This window comes from Podarcis bocagei (genome assembly GCF_964188305.1).
Source record: "Podarcis bocagei genome assembly, chromosome: 14".
Lineage (NCBI taxonomy): Eukaryota > Metazoa > Chordata > Lepidosauria > Squamata > Lacertidae > Podarcis > Podarcis bocagei.
In genome coordinates, this window is record NC_138139.1 from 10,531,091 (window position 1) to 10,550,730 (window position 19,640).

At 45.7% G+C, this 19,640-nt stretch overlaps 1 protein-coding gene and 1 long non-coding RNA gene across 2 annotated transcripts in view; both read right to left on the bottom strand.

The window, feature by feature from the left end:
• AP3B2 (adaptor related protein complex 3 subunit beta 2) overlaps nt 1-19,640 on the bottom strand; it is a 63,607-nt gene that overhangs the window by 1,603 nt on the left and 42,364 nt on the right. The window contains exons 20-28 of the mRNA XM_081169283.1: nt 19,117-19,135; nt 18,031-18,245; nt 16,671-16,746; nt 14,358-14,464; nt 11,618-11,849; nt 10,340-10,424; nt 7,550-7,647; nt 6,809-6,832; nt 1,444-1,582 (exon numbers count right to left, since the gene is read on the bottom strand). Coding sequence (XP_081025409.1) covers nt 1,444-1,582; nt 6,809-6,832; nt 7,550-7,647; nt 10,340-10,424; nt 11,618-11,849; nt 14,358-14,464; nt 16,671-16,746; nt 18,031-18,245; nt 19,117-19,135 — 995 coding nt within the window. The remainder of the gene's footprint in view (nt 1-1,443; nt 1,583-6,808; nt 6,833-7,549; nt 7,648-10,339; nt 10,425-11,617; nt 11,850-14,357; nt 14,465-16,670; nt 16,747-18,030; nt 18,246-19,116; nt 19,136-19,640) is intronic.
• Nucleotides 2,752-6,802, bottom strand: LOC308573305. The gene is made up of 2 exons (XR_014002017.1): nt 4,148-6,802; nt 2,752-3,981 (listed from the first exon to the last, which is right to left on the bottom strand). It is a non-coding gene; the product is annotated as an uncharacterized lncRNA (long non-coding RNA).

Sequence of the window (19,640 nt, forward strand, 5' to 3'; positions counted from 1 at the left end):
TGACTTTCTTTGTAATGTACTATTTTGAAATCTTTAAGTTAATATTTTAGTTTCCTGTTAATTATGTTGCTTTGAATGTATGCTTTATATTGGTTTTCTTCAGCAATGTTTTATTCTTCATTTTTTATTCGATGTTTTAATGTGTTGTAAACTGCTTTGGGGGGATGCGGGTGGCGCTGTGGTATAAACCACTGAGCCTCTTGGGCTTGCCAACCGGAAGGTCGGCGGTTCGAATCCCTGCTACGGGGTAAGCTCCCGTTGTTCAGTCCCAGCTCCTGCCAACCTAGCAGTTCGAAAGCACGCCAAAAAGTGCAAGTAGATAAAATAGGCACTGCTCCGGCGGGAAGGTAAACGGCGTTTCCATTTCACCAGAAGTGGCTTAGTCATGCTGGCCACATGACCCGGAAAAACTGTCTGTAGACAAATGTTGGCTCCCTCAGCCAGTAAAGCGAGATAAGCGCCGCAACCCCAGAGTCATCTGCGACTGGACTTAACTGTCAGGGGTCCTTTACCTTTAAACTGCTTTGATATTTTTTCTTAAAAATATAAAGCCATATAGAAATGAAATTATTATTAATAATAATCCCTCCCTCACATCCTCAGCATGTTTGCATTTTTATTGGGCTGTTTATACCTAAAGAACATTTCCCAAAAAGAAGACATCATAAGATTCGCCAAGCCTTTCTGTAGTTTGGCCTTTGGTTTCCACCAAGAAGAAGCCCCCAAAAGAATAGCACATAAAAGTGGTTTGAAACCTGAGTAATGAGTCTAGATTTTTGTCTATGCAGAAAATGCTAGGACAATAGAGATTACAGTCCCTAGAGAGGTACGAAATGCTAAGAGACTAAAGAGAGGGTGGTGTTCCTAGGAAGTGAAGATCACATCCTGTCTCAAGGGCAACCAGCTGCCTAGACTTTAAGTGCCCTAGATATTCTTATACGAAAGGCTGCTAGATCCAAAATTCAGAAAAAATTGAATGCTGATGTTGCAAAACATCAGACCTGTGAGGCTCTGAAATGTTACTATTAGGGGAGATCTGCGCAACACTAGGTAGACAGTAATTTAATTGCCCCAGCTGTAATGTGTGGTATCCTGGTTTCATGTAGCTTCAACATTTCCTTTGTTCCATCAAAGTCTGGAACTACAGCTGCAAATTTGTGGGCATCAAGGGTAAATATTTGAGAACAGAACCAGTAACAGAAGTTGTCAGACATCCAGATGGGGATTGGAAGTGACCCAAGAAAGCAAATATGGGGTTAGGACAGGGATGGAAAACTGGAGGCCCACCATGTGTTTGTTGGACTACAATTCCCATCAGCCCCAGCCATCATGACCAATGGTGAGGGATGATGGGAGTTGTAGTCCAGCAACCTCTGGCAGGCCACAACCCTCACTATTTAGAATAAGCAGAGACAAGATTGATCTTAGCAGCCATCTCCTTACCGATACTCCTTGTCTGAGCCACAAGGCACACGGCTAACGTTGGCTGCAGATGTCACCTGTTGCACAATCACGTGGTCACTCTGGCATTTGTCAGGTAGAGTCAGCTTCTCTGTGATTTCACTCATCCCTGTTAGCTTCCCTGGAGGACAGAAGGTAGAAAAGGGGGGGGAAAAGAACAGTAGACATCTGGGTGGAGACAGTGTATGACTTGGGAGGAAAAGGTCCAGGTTTCCCTGGCTGTCTAGGATACAAACCAATCTAGAATGGGAGATCTATGCTATGCGTAGCTTCCCGTCAGCTCCCACTTCAGGTTGCATATGCAATTCTGGAATTCCCATTTCCTAAAAACATTTGATACTGTGAACTGAAGGATTTGAATTTTGCCACCCCATGTCTGCTTCTATCCTTGAGATCTGCAGGTCAAATGTCTCAAACTATTCAATTTTTTTTCCCTGGGCAACTCCACCCTATAGGATACCCTACCCGTGCCTCTAAGGACAAAGGCATCAGCCCACAGCGACTAATGCAATCTCAGTAGCTAATGCAAATATCTGAAGGGTACAAATTTTCCTGTTGCAGCCTGCCCATGTTCTTAGGTCTAGAGGAGATGCCCTTCTTGTCTTTCCACCACCTAGAGAAGGGCATTATATGGAGATATGGAACAGGGTAGGGGAAGCCAACATGGCGTCCTCCAGATGTTGTTGGACTACAACTCCCATCAGCCCTGACCACGGGCTGTGCTGGCTGAGGCTGGTGGGAGTTGGGAATCCAAGAACACCTGGAGGCACCACATGGTCAACCTTTGAGATAGGGGTCTTCTCTATGTCGGTGCTCTGCCAATGGACTGCCCTCTTCCTAGCATAGGGGTGGGGAACTGGATCTGACCAGTGGGCCAGATTTTTTATCTCCACTACCCCTTGCAGTCCAAGTCTGACAGGTGGGTGGAGTGATCCACTTGTCAAGCACCTGATATCACAATGATAACAGGTGTCCTGTGTTTGCCCATGTGGATGAGCAGCTGATCGATGCCACTTGCAAAGCGCTGTACAGAGGGCCATAGGTTCTTTACCCCTGGCCTAGAGGCACAATTGGTGCTGACACTTTTGGTGTTTTGGTCCTTGGTGAAAACTCATCTGTTCCCTTCGGGCAGTGTTGGCCAAACTTGGGTCTCCATGTGTTTTTGGACTACAACTCCCATCATCCCTAGCTAGCAGGACCAGTGGTCAGGGATGAGGGGAACTGTAGTTCAAAAACACCTGGAGACCCAAGTTTGGGAAACCTTGCCCAGGGGGTAATGGATTTTTCCCCCTACTGCAAGTGAGAAGACCCAAGACCCGGAACGCTGAGTACTATAGGACTATGCTCTATTTGTATCTGGCTTTTGTGAACTGCCCTGAGACCTGCGGGTATAGGGCGGTACACAAATTTAATTAAGAATAATAACAATAATTTAGAAGCTGCGTTAAATTGGCTTTATCATAATGCTGCTTTACCATTTTATTGTATCACAATCCACACCGGGATCATATGGTGAAGGGAAGGCTAGAAACTTCTTGTAAATAAATAGATAAATCTCAGCCCCAAAGGTTACCATCTGATAGTGGATACAACCAGTGGGGTGACCTTATAAACTGCTTCCCAGTTTGCTGCTGCTGTGGGGAGGTGGGGCCCCCAAATGCTGCTGTGTCTCCTTCCTCCCATCTCCCTGAGTATACTAGCATATTATTATAAAACTAAAGCAAAATTAGGTTTCAAGCTTTAGCTTTTTCGGTGGGGTGTGTGGATCTACTTTGGAAGCATATTTAAACAGAAAAGCAGCATATAAAATATTTGCAGTGAATAAATGTTTACATACAATTGCCATTTTGGATGCATGCCGAGTATCTATTAAAATAATAATGTGTTAGAGGCAGCAGTGTTAGAGGCCTTCAAGAACAGCTGCAGCACTATTTGTTGTGTTGTACCTTTGCAGTGTACGTAGCTATCTGCACTTGCTTAATAAGGATGGCCCTGATCCTGAATATTTTGCCGAAACCGGTCCACATTCAACCCCTTACTTCTTATTGGATTAGGATTATTGTTGTCTACGCTACAGATGGTTCACTAACCATGGTTAGAACCAGATCTGCATTCAAAACCCTAAATCTAGAATTTGAATGCAGGCTTCCAAGGTGGAAAGTGGAAAGACTTCATGGACTGAATCACTTCAGACTGCAAATGTGGGAGGAGTATGTTGCATGATCAAAAGTTTCCATAGGGGAAAAAAGAGAGAATGTCAAGCAGAAAGCTAGGCTAAACTGTTCTCCCTGCCATTCTAGTTTTCTACAGGCAGGGTTGGGTTTTTTTGGTTTGGTTTTAAATATGCCTGAACATTCAAATATGTAATGCAACACCTGCAGCCCTACGTGATACTTGTTGGGAAAAGATTTGCAAGTTGATTCTGATGAATATCAAACCGACCTTAGGTTTTGCAATACAATTGGGTGGTTACACTCCACTGTGAATAGCAATTCCTATTTATTTACCGTATTTTTCGCTCTATAACACGCACCCGACCATAACACGCACGTAGTTTTTAGAGGAGGAAAATCCGTAGGCATGCCACCCGTAGGCATTCCCTCCATAACACGCACAGACATTTCCCCTTACTTTTTAGAAGGAAAAAAGTGAGTGTTATGGTGCAAAAAATACGGTATTTGCCAACACATCTTATAGGCTTGCAGGACAGACTTAAGAGCTTCTGATTGCTGCAGAGAGAGCTGCAAAGGGCACATTCTTACAAGATCCAGAGTTCAGGGCAATTCTAGTTTGACACACCCTACCCCGTTCTATCCAGGATCTAAATGAGTCCCCATTGTAGCTTAGCTGAACAAGAGGTACTGATGGGGGCTATCTGAAAAGAAGACATAAGATTGATGTATGTTGTAATATCTATATAAGCCAAGAGTTTCCAAACGGAAGTGTACTATGTGTCCAAGGGAGGGTATAGGTGTATTTTTGTGTGTTTTTTAATCTTCAGGAAGGGACCCTCATAAAGCAAAAGCATCCCCCCACCCTACAGGATTATATTCCTAGCGTTCTTACGAACAGCCATTCCAAGCAAGGAGGCTTTGGGTTAATTGTCCCAGAAAGCCCCGCTGCTTGCAGAAAGTGGTGTGCAGCTTGGAGTGTTATTAAAGGCAGTGGTCCTGGGTGCCAGGCGTTAACATGCCAAAAAGGCTGCCTTGCTGGACCATGCAGGGAGTTTCGTCAGCCGACGGGATGCCAGGTGCTCTGCCAAGGTAAAAGGAGAAGGGAAGGCGGAGGGGAAGGTACAGAAAGGGCTCAGGAGCAGCTCCGCCCCTCTGCTGGTCTCTCTCACGGCTGGGGAGCAGCATGCAAAAGTACATGCAACTCTACTGCAGAGGCAGAAAACCTAGTGGCCCATCAGAAGGAAAGAAGCTTGTGGGCACTGGTGTCCTTACCAAAGCTTCAATGCCAAAACCTTTCACTGAGAGCCTAGCAAACTGAGTTCTGAGGATGCTCCTTAGGTTGCGGAACAGCTTGCCTGTGTGTTCTGTCAGCTGATGCCCAAGAGCCAATCCTTGTCTGCCAGCGCCTATATATTCTTAGCCTCTGTGCTTGCTCCTAAATCAGAACAACATGCCTCTGATGCAAGGACAACTGTGTGGGAGTGCCTGTGCTTTTGGATCTTGGCCCCTGTCCAGTTTTGATGATGCATCTTCCTCTAGCCCAAGGCCAAGAATCTGTGGCCCTTAAGTCCACCTCTATTTGGTTCTAGCCAGCATGGCTAGTGGTCAGGGGTGATGAGAGACTCCAGCTTTAGACCCCTTTATCCTTGTCTGCTGCACTGGAATTCACCTTACTTCTGCCCAACTTGGATCGAGAGCCAGATCCTTTGGGTCCTCCCAACAAAGTTATTAAAGACCCAAGTACACCCCTTGCTTTTGGGTCAATACTTGGAAACTTAGCCCTGGGCCAATATGTCATCCATCTTCTGTTGGAGTCTATCTCATAAACTCCTGTAGAGCTCAGTAAGCAAAGCTTAAAAATAGTCACACAGTCTGGTGTCTGGTACGCCTTCATAGGTTACACCAAACCATAAGAAAAATTAGCTAATCAATATTAATTAATAACTGCTAACTTTACTGTCCTATTGCTGTGTGTATTGTCAATGTACAGCTGACATGCAACATCTGGGCAGTAGCTTAAAATTTTATATGGTGTAGAAATTGTAATCATCCTTGCAAAGTTGAAAATAAAGTTTTTGAAATAAATAAATAATAATAATAACAATTTATATCCTGCCCATCTGGCTGGGTTTCCCCAGCCACTCTGGGTGGCTCCCAACAGAATATTAAAACATCAAATATTAAAAAGCTTCCCTAACCAGGGCTGCCTTCAGATGTCTTCTAGAAGTCAGATAGTTGTTTATTTATTTGACATCTGATGGGAGGGCGTTCCACAGGGTGAGCGCCACTACCGAGAAAGAGTTGCTAGCCTCCTAAATTAGCCTTCATCAACCTGGTGCCTTCTAGAGGTTATTGGACTACAACTCCCATCAACCCCAGGGGACTGATGGGCGTTATAATCCAACAACCTCTAGAAGGCACTAGGTTGGTGAAGTCTTTCCTAAATGTTTCCCCATGTGTATTGACATCTGTAATAGGCTGGGGTGGGGAGACCCAACAGCTACTCCCTTCAAACAAGTTCTCTATACAGTCATACCTCGGGTTACAGATGCTTCAGGTTGCGTTTTTTTTTGGGTTATGGACTGCCGAAACCCGGAAGTACCGGAACGGGTTACTTCTGGGTTTCGGCGGTCGCGCATGCGCAGAAGCGCCAAATCACAACCCACACGTGCGCAGCTGCGGGTTGCGAACGTGCATCCCGCACGGATCACGTTCACAACCCGAGCGTCCACTGCACTAGTTACATGGCGACAATTCTTACTTGCTGGGGTGACAAACAGCCTGCCGGGAAATCCTTTATTGCACTAGAAAGCTAGAAAGGTTACATCCTCCTGACCTCTATTACCCTGTTTGCGACCTATTTGGTAGGTGGGGGCATGGAGAAAAGGGGCAAGGGATCGGGAAAGTAGCAGGAGAAATAGGGTGTGTCTACAGTGCAAGTTGCACCAGGCTAAGGTTAGGAGAAGGACGTGTGTGTCTGCGGTGAAAGCAGTGCTAATTAAAGGATCTGCAGCTACTGGGTTGGGAAGAGTCTCCAGGGTAGAAGCAGTGCTATTACTACGGCTAGAAAAGGAGAGAAACTACCCAGTGGAAGCAGTGCTAGCACTACGGCTACAAGGAGCAGACAGCAGCTGCAGCATCCACAGGAAGTAGCTACCTGTGCTGGGACTTACCCACACCTATCCTTAACAGTTGCTCTAAAGAAAAAGAAGCAGCCAGAATGCACAAGGCAGCGGAGGAGAACAAAACACATGATTAGCGTCAGCTGCCAACCCGGCCCCCAACCAAAAGGGCTCCCCCCATAGCCGCGGCCAGCCCGAGAGGGTGATGGCAGCTCTTGAATGGGGGCAGAGCCAATAATGCCCTCCCCGTGTGGGTCTCTCTCCCATTTCTCTCTCGCTGGCCAGTTACACCCGGAGCAAAAAACCATTGGGAAGCACAGGAGTAGGGAAACTCACTCAAACCCACAAAAAGAGAAGCGTGGTCTGCATGCAAAATGCAGCACAATCCTATATATGTTTACTTGGAAGTAAGGCCTGCTATTCTCAGTGGGGCTTACTCCCAGGAACATGTGAATAAGATCGTATTCTTGATGTAGCAGGAAAACAGCCATGACGATTTTGAGTCTGGTAGCCTTTTTGTAGGGGGAAAGCGCCCCACAGATGGCTATACTAGGGCGAGGCAGTGGGGTGGGGGCTGAGGGGAGGGGAAGGAAGCCCGAATGGCCGAGGGCAATTCTCCCCTGCCTAGTATGATCTCGCTTCTCTTCCGGGGCAGAGTGGGCCAGGAGAGAAGAGGGCTGTGCAATCCTGTCTTCATTACCAAGCTATGGGTTTGGAGCTTGCTGTCGAGAATCTGCGCTCCTTCCTTTTACAGCTGGTTTGGGCGGGGGGGGGGAGAGAAATAACACTTACCTTGCTCCTTTTTGAATTCATTCTCGCTCATGAAGACAGGAGCCATGAGCTCCCCCACTGGGGGCTGGATGGACACATAGAACTGGCGTGTGTGTGTGCTGGAAGCAGAAAGAGACCGCGCAAGATGAGCTTGGCTTCACCAAGAATTCACCAAGAACAACAGGACATTTCCTTAAGACCACTATACAGTGGTACCTCGGGTTACATACGCTTCAGGTTACATACACTTCAGGTTACAGACTCCGCTAACCCAGAAATAGTGCTTCACGTTAAGAACTTTGCTTCAGGATAAGAACAGAAATCTTGCTCTGGCGGCGTGGCAGCAGCAGGAGGCCCCAGTAGCTAAAGTGGTGCTTCAGGTTAAGAACAGTTTCAGGTTAAGAACAGACCTCCGGAACAAATTAAGTACAGTGGTGCCCCGCAAGACGAATGCCTCGCAAGACGGAAAACTCGCTAGACGAAAGAGTTTTCCGTTTTGGAGGTGCTTCGCAAAACGAATCTCCTATGGGCTTGCTTCGCAAGACGAAAATGTCTTGCGAGTTCCTGTGGGTTTTTTCCCCCTCCCCCCCTTTTCTAAGCTGCTAAGCCGCTTATCAGCTGATCCGATAAGCCGATAAGCCGCTAATAGCGCTAATAGCGCTAATCCGCTAATCCGTCAATGGGCTTGCTTCGCAAGACGAAAAAACCGCTAGACGAAGAGAATCACAGAACGGATTCTTTTCGTCTTGCGAGGCACCACTGTACTTAACCCGAGGTACCACTGTAATCTATCCTGCAGCTATTGTACCCTCAGCTAGTTATCTTACCTTTCCTACTCATGATGGCCTTTAGGGCAAATGGGGCACTGGCCCACTAACCTCAACCATTCCCCCATCTACCTGCCTTTTTACTTGCAACCAGTCCAACAGGTGGCCACTGCCTGTCAGCTCCTTCCTGTTGCCCTTATAGACCATGAGCAGGGAAGAGGAAGAAGAAGGAAGGCAAAACTTAGAATTAACCGGCTCTGTCTGTCATTGGATTGTATCCAGTATTAGACCTATTCAGAGTAGACCCATTTAAAGTAATGGACACATCTAAACTCGGCCCATTAATTCAAATGGGTCTACTCTGAGTTGGACTTTGTTGGGTGCAACCCACTCCAGTCTCAGCAGCCACCAGTTTCCACTGATATGGCCATGTTCCCCGTCTTCCGTCCTTGAATTGTCTTCCTCTGTCTTCCTGAGATCGTTTTAAAATCTTACTTTCAAACACTTGTATTTTGTTCCCCTGTTTATCTTTTTTAAAACTTCAAATTGCTCTTTTATTGCTCTGCATAGCAATCTCTAACTTAAACCAAAATGTCTGTGGTCTCACACATCTATCCATTTTTGGTGGCGGCTCCTTAAATGTAGAACTCATTGCCTCTATGTATTTGCATGAGTCAGTCTCCCTCCCACTCTATAAGAAGCAGATAACAGATACGTTATCTGTTTTTGCAGGCCTCCTTCTAATCTGCAGGTTTCATATTATATATAAATTTAATTTTCAAGAAAGTAAAACCAAAGCATATCACAGTGTCAGTTTGCATTTCTTGGTACGGAAAGTATTGATCTGATGTGTAGAAATATTTCCTATTCCAAGTAATTCAAGAGGGTTGTGGAAGCTTCTCTGTGTGAAAGAGACTGGTGCAAGCTGGAAGTTTCTAGCTGAAACGTAAGTTTCTATTCTGCCTAGAGACAAGCTGCAGGTGCATGGTGTTTAGGTTATTCCTTCAGAGAAGCTGAGTACAGCTGGCTTAAACTGGTTCTGTTAACTCTTTCTGTCAAGGTCATGCTGAATATAAAGGTAGGGCTAGAAGGAGCCTGGGTTTCACTTTCAATCTCTCTTTCCTTTTGGTGTGGTGTTCTGTACAGTGGTGCCTCGCAAGACGAAAAGAATCCGTTCTGTGATTCTCTTCGTCTAGCGGTTTTTTCGTCTTGCGAAGCAAGCCCATTGAAGGATTAGCGGATTAGCGCTTTTAGCAGCTTATCTGCTGATCGGATCAGCTGATAAGCGGCTTAGCGGCTTAGAAAAGGGGGGGAGGGGAAAAAACCAGCAGGAACTCGCAAGACATTGTCGTCTTGCGAAGCACCTCCAAAACAGAAAACTCTTTCGTCTAGCGAGTTTTCCGTCTTGCGAGGCATTCGTCTTGCGGGGCACCACTGTATATAGTATGCTTAGTGTTAGGGTTTTAATCTTATTGTAAGTTATTTCAAGTTTAAGTTAAGTCTACTGCAACTGGATTTCTTATGGACAGTGCCAATCCTGAATGTATTGAATTTGTGACCATTATGCTCATTTGCCTTCAGTAGTAGTAAAGCTCTGCTGGATGAAGTATTAATTGCCTCTGGTCTATTTTTGGGGAATCTTGCAACGTGTTTAAGTTTTTACTCTGCTAACTATATGTTGGAATCTGCTCTGGATCAATATGAGTAGAATTCATGACTAAGGTCACCAGCAGGGAGCTCTCTCATATACCCCCACCTGCTGCAAACAAACAAACAAGTAGAAGTATAAATATTATTATTATTTAGTAGCAGCAATATTCAGCCTGTAGCACAGAAAGGATCGACCTATCAGTGAGGTAGCAAGGACAAGGTAGACATGAAGCTAGTGGAGAGAATGGCAAAATATTGCTGTATATGGAGTTATTGTACTCTTAAGAGCAGAGCTGAGCTCCTGCTATTCTCTTACAGTGGTGATGCTTTGGTCTGCTCATTGCTGAGAACACAGCCATTGCTTTCCACAAAATGAAGGAGGAGAGGTACTCACCAGAGCTGGAAGCTGGCTGCCTGGGTCGAGTCACAAAAGTCTATGCCCATAGCAACACTGACTGTTTCACCAGGTGCCAAAGACTCTGCAAGCCCAGGAGAAAAGGACCCAAGTGAGATGTTAGGGTTGCCCCCATCTTGCACCTTGCACCAGGAGGCTCCAAAGTACCTTAGGGCGGGTTCAGCAACCCCTCCAGTTTCATTAAGCAATACATGTTGGACCTGTGACAAAAAGTCTGGGTGCTCCATTCCAAACCCCATTTCCACCCAAATGTCAGTCAATTATTTCAATGGCTACTGAATGCACTGAGTCATCACTAGGCTGATTTTTGAGAATCAGCCCCCTAGTGGGTTTGGGGGGATAGGGTTGCACTTCTGAAAACTTCTGGTTTCCTGCAAGTCTGCAGATATTTCGCTCTGATGCGACGGCACTCGCACCAGAACTTTAAAAACAGTGCCAATGTTGCTGTTCCAAATGGCCCAGAGGCTAACATGGGAAATGGCCCAACTGCTATGCTGTTGTGATTCTTTCCCCCAACCCAAACAGCAGTGGTTCTAATCACAAGAGACACACTCAGACTAGTGCCTGGTGTAGTGGTTAGAGTGTTGAACTAGGACCTGGGAGACCAGAGTTTAAACCCCCATTCAGCCACAAAACTCAGTGTAAGCTACCTCAAGATCCCTGGAGAATAAAGGTAAAGGTAAAGGGACCCCTGACCATTAGGTCCAGTCATGGCCGATTCCGGGGTTGCGGCACTCATCTCGCTTTATTGGCCAAGGGAGCCGGCATACAGCTTCCGGGTCATGTGGCCAGCATGACTAAGCCGCTTCTGGCAAACCAGAGTAGTGCATGGAAACACCATTTACCTTCCCGTCGGAGTGGTACCTATTTATCTACTTGCACTTCGCCGTTTACCTTCCCACCAGAGCGGTACCTATTTATCTACTTGCACTTTGATGTCCTTTCGAACTGCTGGGTTGGCAGGAGCAGGGACTGAGCAACGGGAGCTCACCCCGTCGCGGGGATTCGAACCGCCGACCTTCTGATCGGCAAGTCCTAGGCTCTGTGGTTTAGACCACAGCGCCACCCGCGTCCCTTCCCTGGAGAATAGGTAGGATATAAATGGAATAATATATATAAATAAGTATCAGCTAGGCTTGCTAGGGGGTAGGTAACATTCTCAAACCCAGCTGACTACCCCAGAAGGAGCCAGCAAAAAGCATGGCTGCCTGCTGAATCCCAAGCGCATGCATGTACCCATGCTCACATAGATCCTACCGATCTCCTTGAACTCCTGGACACGCATGCCTGAGAGTAGCTTGGGCTCATTCACACGGATGTTCTTCACCTCAGCAGTGGTGTTATTGGAGATCTGGATCTGCACAGCCACCATACGGGAATCAGGGGTGAAAGGCTGTCGGCTGAAGTAATACTCGACAGACAGCCCCTCTCCCGTCATGCGATGCAGCAGCTCATACGTCTTCACAGCGCCAAACACAGGACTGATCATCTGCAAAGCAGGAGAGGAAGGAAGGAAGAAATGGGGCGATTCAGGCAGGCTAAAGTGCAATGAGGAGAGGCAGGATGGAAGGAGGAAGCCCAGGAAGGAACCAGATGCTCCTTCCTAAATCCCCTTAGGAAAGAAACAGGTGTTTTAACAGCTTCTAATCTGGATGGAAGAGTCACCTTCCATACAAGAATGGGTTAATGATTTGCACTCCCCCTCCTTATCTGAAGTGGCACCGTATCAACATAAGCACAATTAACAGAAATACAAGAAGTATTTGGTCAGCCTTTCTTGAAATTTATGCATCACAGTTGGCCATCTAGTATATATTGGTATTTCTAGTTTATACGGTCAAAACATCATATTCCCCTTTCCTACATTCGGTTTTTTTTGTTTTTGTTTGAATGCTACTTTCTTCTTTGTATAAATGTATAATAAAATGTATAAAGTTAGAAATCAAAAGCTGTGAACATCCAGTGCAGTTCTCACTGGAAGGCAGCATGGCAGCTGCCAGAGCACAGCACAGCCGTGGCCAATCATGTGTCTTGCACAGGAACACAAGGAGCTGCCGTATACTGAGCCATATCATTGACCCATCTAGTTCAGCATTTATCTACACTAACTGGCTGTGGTTTCCCAGCCCAGAGACTTTCCTAGCCCAGTTGGGAGATGCCAAATATTGAACCCAGGACCTTCTGTTTACAAAATGTGCACTCTTATCAGTGAGCTATAAAGTTCCCATATAGTTTATACTAGCCACTTCAGATCTTGGACAGCACACCTAGGAGGCTTATTTTCCTGACAAAGACAGCTAAGGAAATGTACCACAGGCCTCTAGCTTTCCCCAGCCACATAATTATCAGGTCCTGCACCCTAAAAATCTCATTTAAAGTCCTATCAACAAAAAAGAACCATAGTGGAATAGGGCAGTATCCAACTAACTCATCCCATCAGTGCAGAGATTTCCACTTGCACAACAGTGTCTTTTTTTAAAGAATAATTTTTTATTAACCGACCAATCACATCAAATCAACCAAATTACATAAACTCCAAATTACACAGCCGAATTTTAAATTTTTGTTGGGGGTACCCATATTTCAAGTTCTGAAGGGGATCCAATCAACTTCTTGCTTCTTACTGCTGTTTTAATGTCCACAAATCTAACCTTATGATGTTCACAGTACTATCCAGTCCTTTCTTCTTGTTTTTCCACATCTCTTGTTGTTATTTTCATATATTTTTTCCTTTCTCTTTGTGACCTCTGATAGTCTCCACAAGCTGGTTAGACAGTTTGTAATCCTGCGTGGATATATATTTATATTTATCCAGTAGCCATATCCAGACGTTTTCCATGTAACATCACTTCCATACATCAAGACAGTCTTAGCGTCATTAATCTTCACCAATCTGCCTCCTTTCTCAAAACCTCTGAGGAGATTCACCAGGAATGCAGTCTGAAAACAAGTCCGTTCCTTCTCTCGGCTATAAATCCTTTGGCAAGATGGCGACTCCGAATTAATTGCTGCACTATTCCAAAAGCTCTTATTGCTTCTCGATCTCCATAAAGCATACTTTTGGTTAAAGTTTATCTCCACACAGACCTTAATCATCCTGCTTGGGTCAGTTCAACCGACGATTCTAATGAGGAGGGGTTCTTGTAAATCACATAGAAGGAAAGTAAAAAAGGTTCCCCCCCCCATTCAGTCCCGTTGTCAACATACCCAGCCTTTGGTGTATCTTCATCGTAAAATATTCCTGTTTCTCCAACCCGTCGTCTTCTTTCGCAGAGGTCACTTAAATTAGCAGACTTCACTCCCCTTCTTCACTTGAAATATGTGCATTTGCTTCTTTTGTAATTAATTATTCCAAATTGCTGCAGCTAGTGCGCGATCAGAGACAGCGTCCAGGAGGGCCGAGGTCCACACGGGGGCATTCTGCCTAGGGCCCTCACCCCCTTCTTTCGAATTAGGGGGTGATTTATGGGCACAGCAGGCAAGGGCAGTGTTCCCCATTACCTTGGGGCAACAAGGGAGGCTGCCCACTCCCATAACAGCCTCTTAATTACCCCGTGTGGGTCGGAGAGATGGTATTGTCGGCCATCTTCCAATGCGCCCCCTAGTGGCCCCCACTTGCACAACAGTGTCCTTCACTTTCCTCCCCTTATGTTCACCCTACACACACTCCAAATCTGCTCCAAAGGGTTGGGAGGACACCTGGAAGATATTTAGAGGGTTGCTGGGAGCGGGGAAGGAGAGGGAGAGCTGCCGGAACATTCACGTAGCATTATGTTAGTGCTATGTTCAAATTCCCACTGAACTGTGATGCTCACTGGATGCCCTAGGGCCTAGGCCAATCACACGCTCTAGGCCAAATCAACCTCACAGGGTTGTTGTCAAACAGATGGAAGAAAGAATCGCGCATGCTGTGAGCTTCTTAGAGGAAAGAGAAGATTTAAAAAGGTAAGACAGATAAATTGAGAGAGTGTGATATAAATAAACTGAGATCACTTACAGCAGCCGCTAGAGAAGTGTCAGTCAGGGTGAGTCCCTCAAGGTCGGTCACTAGGCTGGTGGAAACTGCAGGGCTGGAGGCAACTGGCTGTGGGGGAGGCGGTGTGACTGTGGGGCAGAGAAGCAGGAAACAAAGGCGTTAATAAACTTCTAGATCTGGACCTTTCACAATTTGGGTTGGGAAGAGAAAATGGCAAGTCAACAAAACCTGCTCTATGGGGAAAAAATAAAAGTGTCTAGAGTCAGATGTGAACGTGCGTGCGCGCACACACACACACACACACACACACAGTATACAAAAAAGTTTCCAGCTCCATGGACAGATCACCTGCTCTATGGCAACCTGTAAAGCAGTCATTCCAAAACTTTGGCCGGGGCACAGATCATGAATTTAAGCATGGGTCCCTATGAGTCTCCAATATGCTGCAGTGTAACAGTTGCCACTCTCTACCAGGAGTCGTTGAATGATCCAGTTGCAGGCAGACCTGCTAAGCATAACTTGACCTTGGAAGAAGTCGCCACCGGCTGCATCTCTGCAAAGACAGGCTTCCTCCCAGTGACAAAGCACACAGAGTGAATTCACTGTTGGATTCTCAGGCCGCAGTCAGAGGTAACTGGCCATTCTCCAGGCATTCGGCTTGAGATCCTTGTTGACCTCCCCGTCTGCGTCTCCCGGCAGGATACAGGCGAGGTCACTATCGGCGATCCCACTCAGCGTGAGAGGGACACACTAACTCCTCCCTCCTCCCTGCTTCCCTCAGGGAGGGGAAAAGAGACAGACAGAAATCTATTTACATGTCTTTATTTCTGTCATTGCAGCAGTACAGAAAAACACGTCTGCACTCTCCAGTCTCCAACAGTAGAGAGATAAACTCCACCCCTGTACTTCCAGTACAGGTCAGATGACACTCTGAGCTAATATCCGGTGCTCAGTACAGTGAATAGACTGCCCCTTTGTTCCAATAGTACAGTCCCAAACATCAACATCCTGTTTTGCATTCCAGACACCTGCAGCTCGCTCTTGCATTGCTGCTTTTTCCTGACATCCACAGCAGGTGACCTTCTTTGAAAGCAATTACTCAGGCCCATCTCAGGGCAACACAGGAACTTGTTGCCTTATAGCAAGTCGGATCTTTGGTCCATCTAGCTCAGCTCCCTCTCCAAGGATTTCCAGGAAGAATGTTTCCAGCCCTAACCTACCTGGGGATGCTGAGGATTAAATCTGGGATCTTCTATCACCAGAGAACTACATCCCTTTCCCAAATTAGAGGAGGCATGCATTTAATTTGTCTGCTTTTGCTCTTCTAAAAATAGTTATGATGACACTCCCCCCCCCCCAAATCAGGATCAGAGCTGCAGGTGTGTCGAGCCTGTCGCCCACACTGTGTCCTTGATGCAAACCTCTCCACTTCCCAGCTGCTATTTAACGCAGGAGTTTTTGGTGTCAATAGCTAATCCGGGTTTCAGCTTATTTGGTCTACAGGCCATGGGCACCAAACACAGCATAAGCTTTATCAAGAGAGCCTCAGCGGTGAGAAAGACTAAATATACCTGCACACAAGTTGTACCTTTTAAAAGCAAAATATGACAAAACCCACGAATAAGCAGAAATAGTTTTCTAAAAATACGATTTTGACTAAAGCAAGATCCTTGGCTGCATTTTCTGTAATCTTAGGATTCGAATCCGCAATTAAAATGAAAATTATTTCCCCAAGTACGGAAGGGGTCAACTGCAGCATCCATCCTAAGGAATGTCAGGGGAAGGGGAAGATTTTTGCTGGGACCATGGTATGGTGGGAATAAGTTAAGCCCAGTGTTTCTCAAACTTGGGTACCGAGTTGTTTTTGGACTACAGCTCCCATCATCCCTACCTAGCAGGACCAGTGGTCAGGGATGATGGGAGTTGTAGTCCAAAGACAGCTGGGGACCCAAGTTTGAGAAACACTGGGTTAAGCTCCTGAACATGCCCTGTGATTCTGACCATGAATGTTCATTTATTTTATTGTTTACATACCACTTACAGGGCAAAATGACTTCTAAGAGGTTTACAACTATGAAATGAATCATTAAAATACTATTTAAAATACAGTATTTTAAATACTCGCACCAGGTGAACTTTTAGGCCCCATCCACAGTGTATGTTGAAAGCAGTATCATGAGGCTTTTAACAATCATGGCTTCTTCCAGAAAATCCTGAGAACTGTAATTTCTTAAGGGGGCTAATAGTTTTTAGGAGACCCCCTATGCCCCTCACAGAGCTACAATTCCCAGTGTTTCCTGGGAAGGGGGAAACTGTTAAGGGGGCAACACTTACAGTCATCCAGGTCGAGCAAGGAAATCTCCTTTACCCCTTTCTTGGGGGCTTTTGGAGCAGGCTTGCTGCTGGGAGGCTGAAAGACAAGAGGAAAAATTAGGAAAGCATTAACTTTGTGTTTCTGAGACACAAGAACTACCCACCCTGGAAGAATGGCAGATGAAGGTGATTGACTATATGGAATTGGCAGAAATGACTGGCAGAATCCGAGATCAGGGAGAAGAGTCGGTGAAAGAAGACTGGAAGAAATTTAAAGGCTATTTACAGAAATATTGTAAAATTAATGAATGTTAGAAGGATGTTGGAAAGAAACTAAGTGGTTTTCAGCTGTAATGCTTTAAGAGTTATGAAAAAAAGGGTTCTACAAATGGGTAAAAGTTTAATGGTAAGGATTTGCTGAACTAACAAATTGAACTGGAATACAAAGAAGGGAGGTATGAGGAGGTCCAGGGAAATAAGTGTAAGGAAGTTATGTTATGGAAAATTAATGTGTTTTTAACTATATTTATTTTGTATTTTTCACTTTTTTTGTTATACCTTAAAAACTCTTAATAAATATCTTCTTTAAAAAAAAACAACTTTGTGTTTTCTGCATTGGCACAGCCAGTCCTAAACTCAGTCAATTCTGCCAGGCACAGCACTCTTCATACTCATCCATGTCACTCGCCACTTGAAGCCAACATATTATATGCTACTAATAGCCAACTCTGATTCTTTGAGTGCCAGTCCTCATATAGCCAAAATAGCACCATCCAGGCACAAAAGGGGTGTTGGGAAACTGTGTACGTGCAGCTACTCACACAGAGTCAATTAAGGTTTGGCAGACAGCCAGAAGGTCATGTGAAGGAGTAAGTCTGCCTGGTGATAACAGAGACATGGAGACAACTCCCTGATTGGTCAAGCTCTCTCAAGGGAGTGATAATTAATGGCCTACTAACTGGAATGTGTTAGTTCAGTGTTCAGAGTTCTGTGTGTCAGTGTAGGAGTTGTGAGTCGTGTCAGAGAGAGCTAGCAAAATATCTGTGTTCTGCTCCTGTAAATAGTCCACTGTATATAATAAACACCTAACTACAAGTTCCTGGTTCCTGCTTCATCTATCCTGTCTGCAGCCAAGTCACCAGTTGCTTCCGTGGATTCTGCGTTTACTCTGCTAGGTCTGGCTAAGGTCCTGCAACTAGTCAGAAAGTTGTGAAACACCAAATAGGTTTTGCCAATAAGGGAGGCCTGAACAGGCTTGGGGGAACAAATCATCCTTAGAAAGGGGGAAGCCCATAAAATTACCCAATGAGGACTGACCAAGCTTAGTGGCTGCACCAAAAAGACACCAGAGCTGGCAGATTTCATGACCCACGCCACTCACCGTCCTTTTCTTTTTCACTTCCTTCTCCAAGTGGGGTTCCTCTGCTTCGGAGCCAGACTCCGACTCCGACGAGCTGCTCTCGGATGGGCTGCCCTCCTCAGACGAGGATTCTGAGCCCCTTTTCATGGCCAGCACCTTTTTCTTGCTCCGCTCTTCCTCCTCCTCCTCCTCCTCACTGGTGTTATTAGAAAGGAAAAAAACCAAGAAAATGGAGGCTTAAGCTGCATGCACTCCATATATTTAAAGCACATGAATCCTGGGATCTGCAGTTTACCCCTCACAGCGCCCTTAACCAACTAAGTCACATGCTTTAAGTCATGGAGGACCTTAAGAATCAAGTTTGATTCCCTCCCCCCCCCCTTTCTTTTTCCTTTCTCCTCCTGTGAAGAGGTTGCATCCTAATGTTTTAATGCTGTATTTTAACCTTTTTAAATTGTATTTTAATCAACTTGTTTTTATTATTGGTTGTTAGCCGCCCTGAGCCCAGTCTTGGCTGGGGAGGGCAGGGCATAAATAAAAAATTATTATTATTATTATTATTATTAGTAGTAGTAGTAGTAGTAGTATGGCATGTGTGCAGCCTTAGGCAGTTTCTCTGGGGCCTCCTGGGTGCAGCAGGGGGTTGGAGATTCTGCTGATCCGCATATTGCAATGTCATTGGTCCAAATTCTCCAGCAATTCACTCAGCAGCTAGTGCATGCTTGTACGGATCTCTTCCCAGTTAGTTCCTCGGATGCTAATGCTCAACATGAACAAAGGTCTGTGTGTTTTTTAACCATACCAACACATAGGAGAGCATTGGTACCACCCACCTGCAGTCTGGAGTGGTACACTCCATTTTACTAACTCACTCTTCAATGTCCTTATTCTACTAGGTGCATAGATCAATCTGCATGTCTGTACTTGTGTACACACACACACACACATGTGCAGGCATGCAGTGTCTGCTCAATACATTCTGCCGCCTGAAGCCCAAGAGAAGATGGCACTAGATGATGAGGGACCACCCACCTGTCAATCTTCTGACACCACAATGACATCAGGTGACTAAAGGATGCACAGTCCCACCCACCTATCCAAGCTGACCTGCGTCTCTGCTCATCGGCTGATAAGGAGAGGGTTCAATCCTGCAGGCTGTAAGGATCTGCTTCACCAGTGTGCCCTCTGCAGGTAATGTTCTGCCAAAGTGCCATGCAGCAGGATTAAACCCCATCCCTCTTGCCCATCATCCGACATCACCCAGTGTCATCAGCTGATGGACAGGTGGGTATGGTTTAGGGGAAATGGCCTTACAGGCCAACTTGCACCCCCTGGCGAGCCGAGATTGAACAGTAGACCAGAGCTTCCTCACCCCTGTGCTAATAGAATGACTTTCTTGGATACGCCGTTGTCTGTCTGGAACTTTTATTTTGTTTTATTTGGACACCACATGCCCTTAGAAATGGGTGTTCAAAACTGCCTCTTTTCATCTGCATCTAATGCCATATAATTAGTTGAGTTTATATGCTGCCTTTCCACATTGAGCTGTACCCAAAGTAGCTTAGAACATCCACTTCTTATAAAAAATACAACAACAAAAACTGCTTTGTGTATGTTGAGGGTGGAGAGTC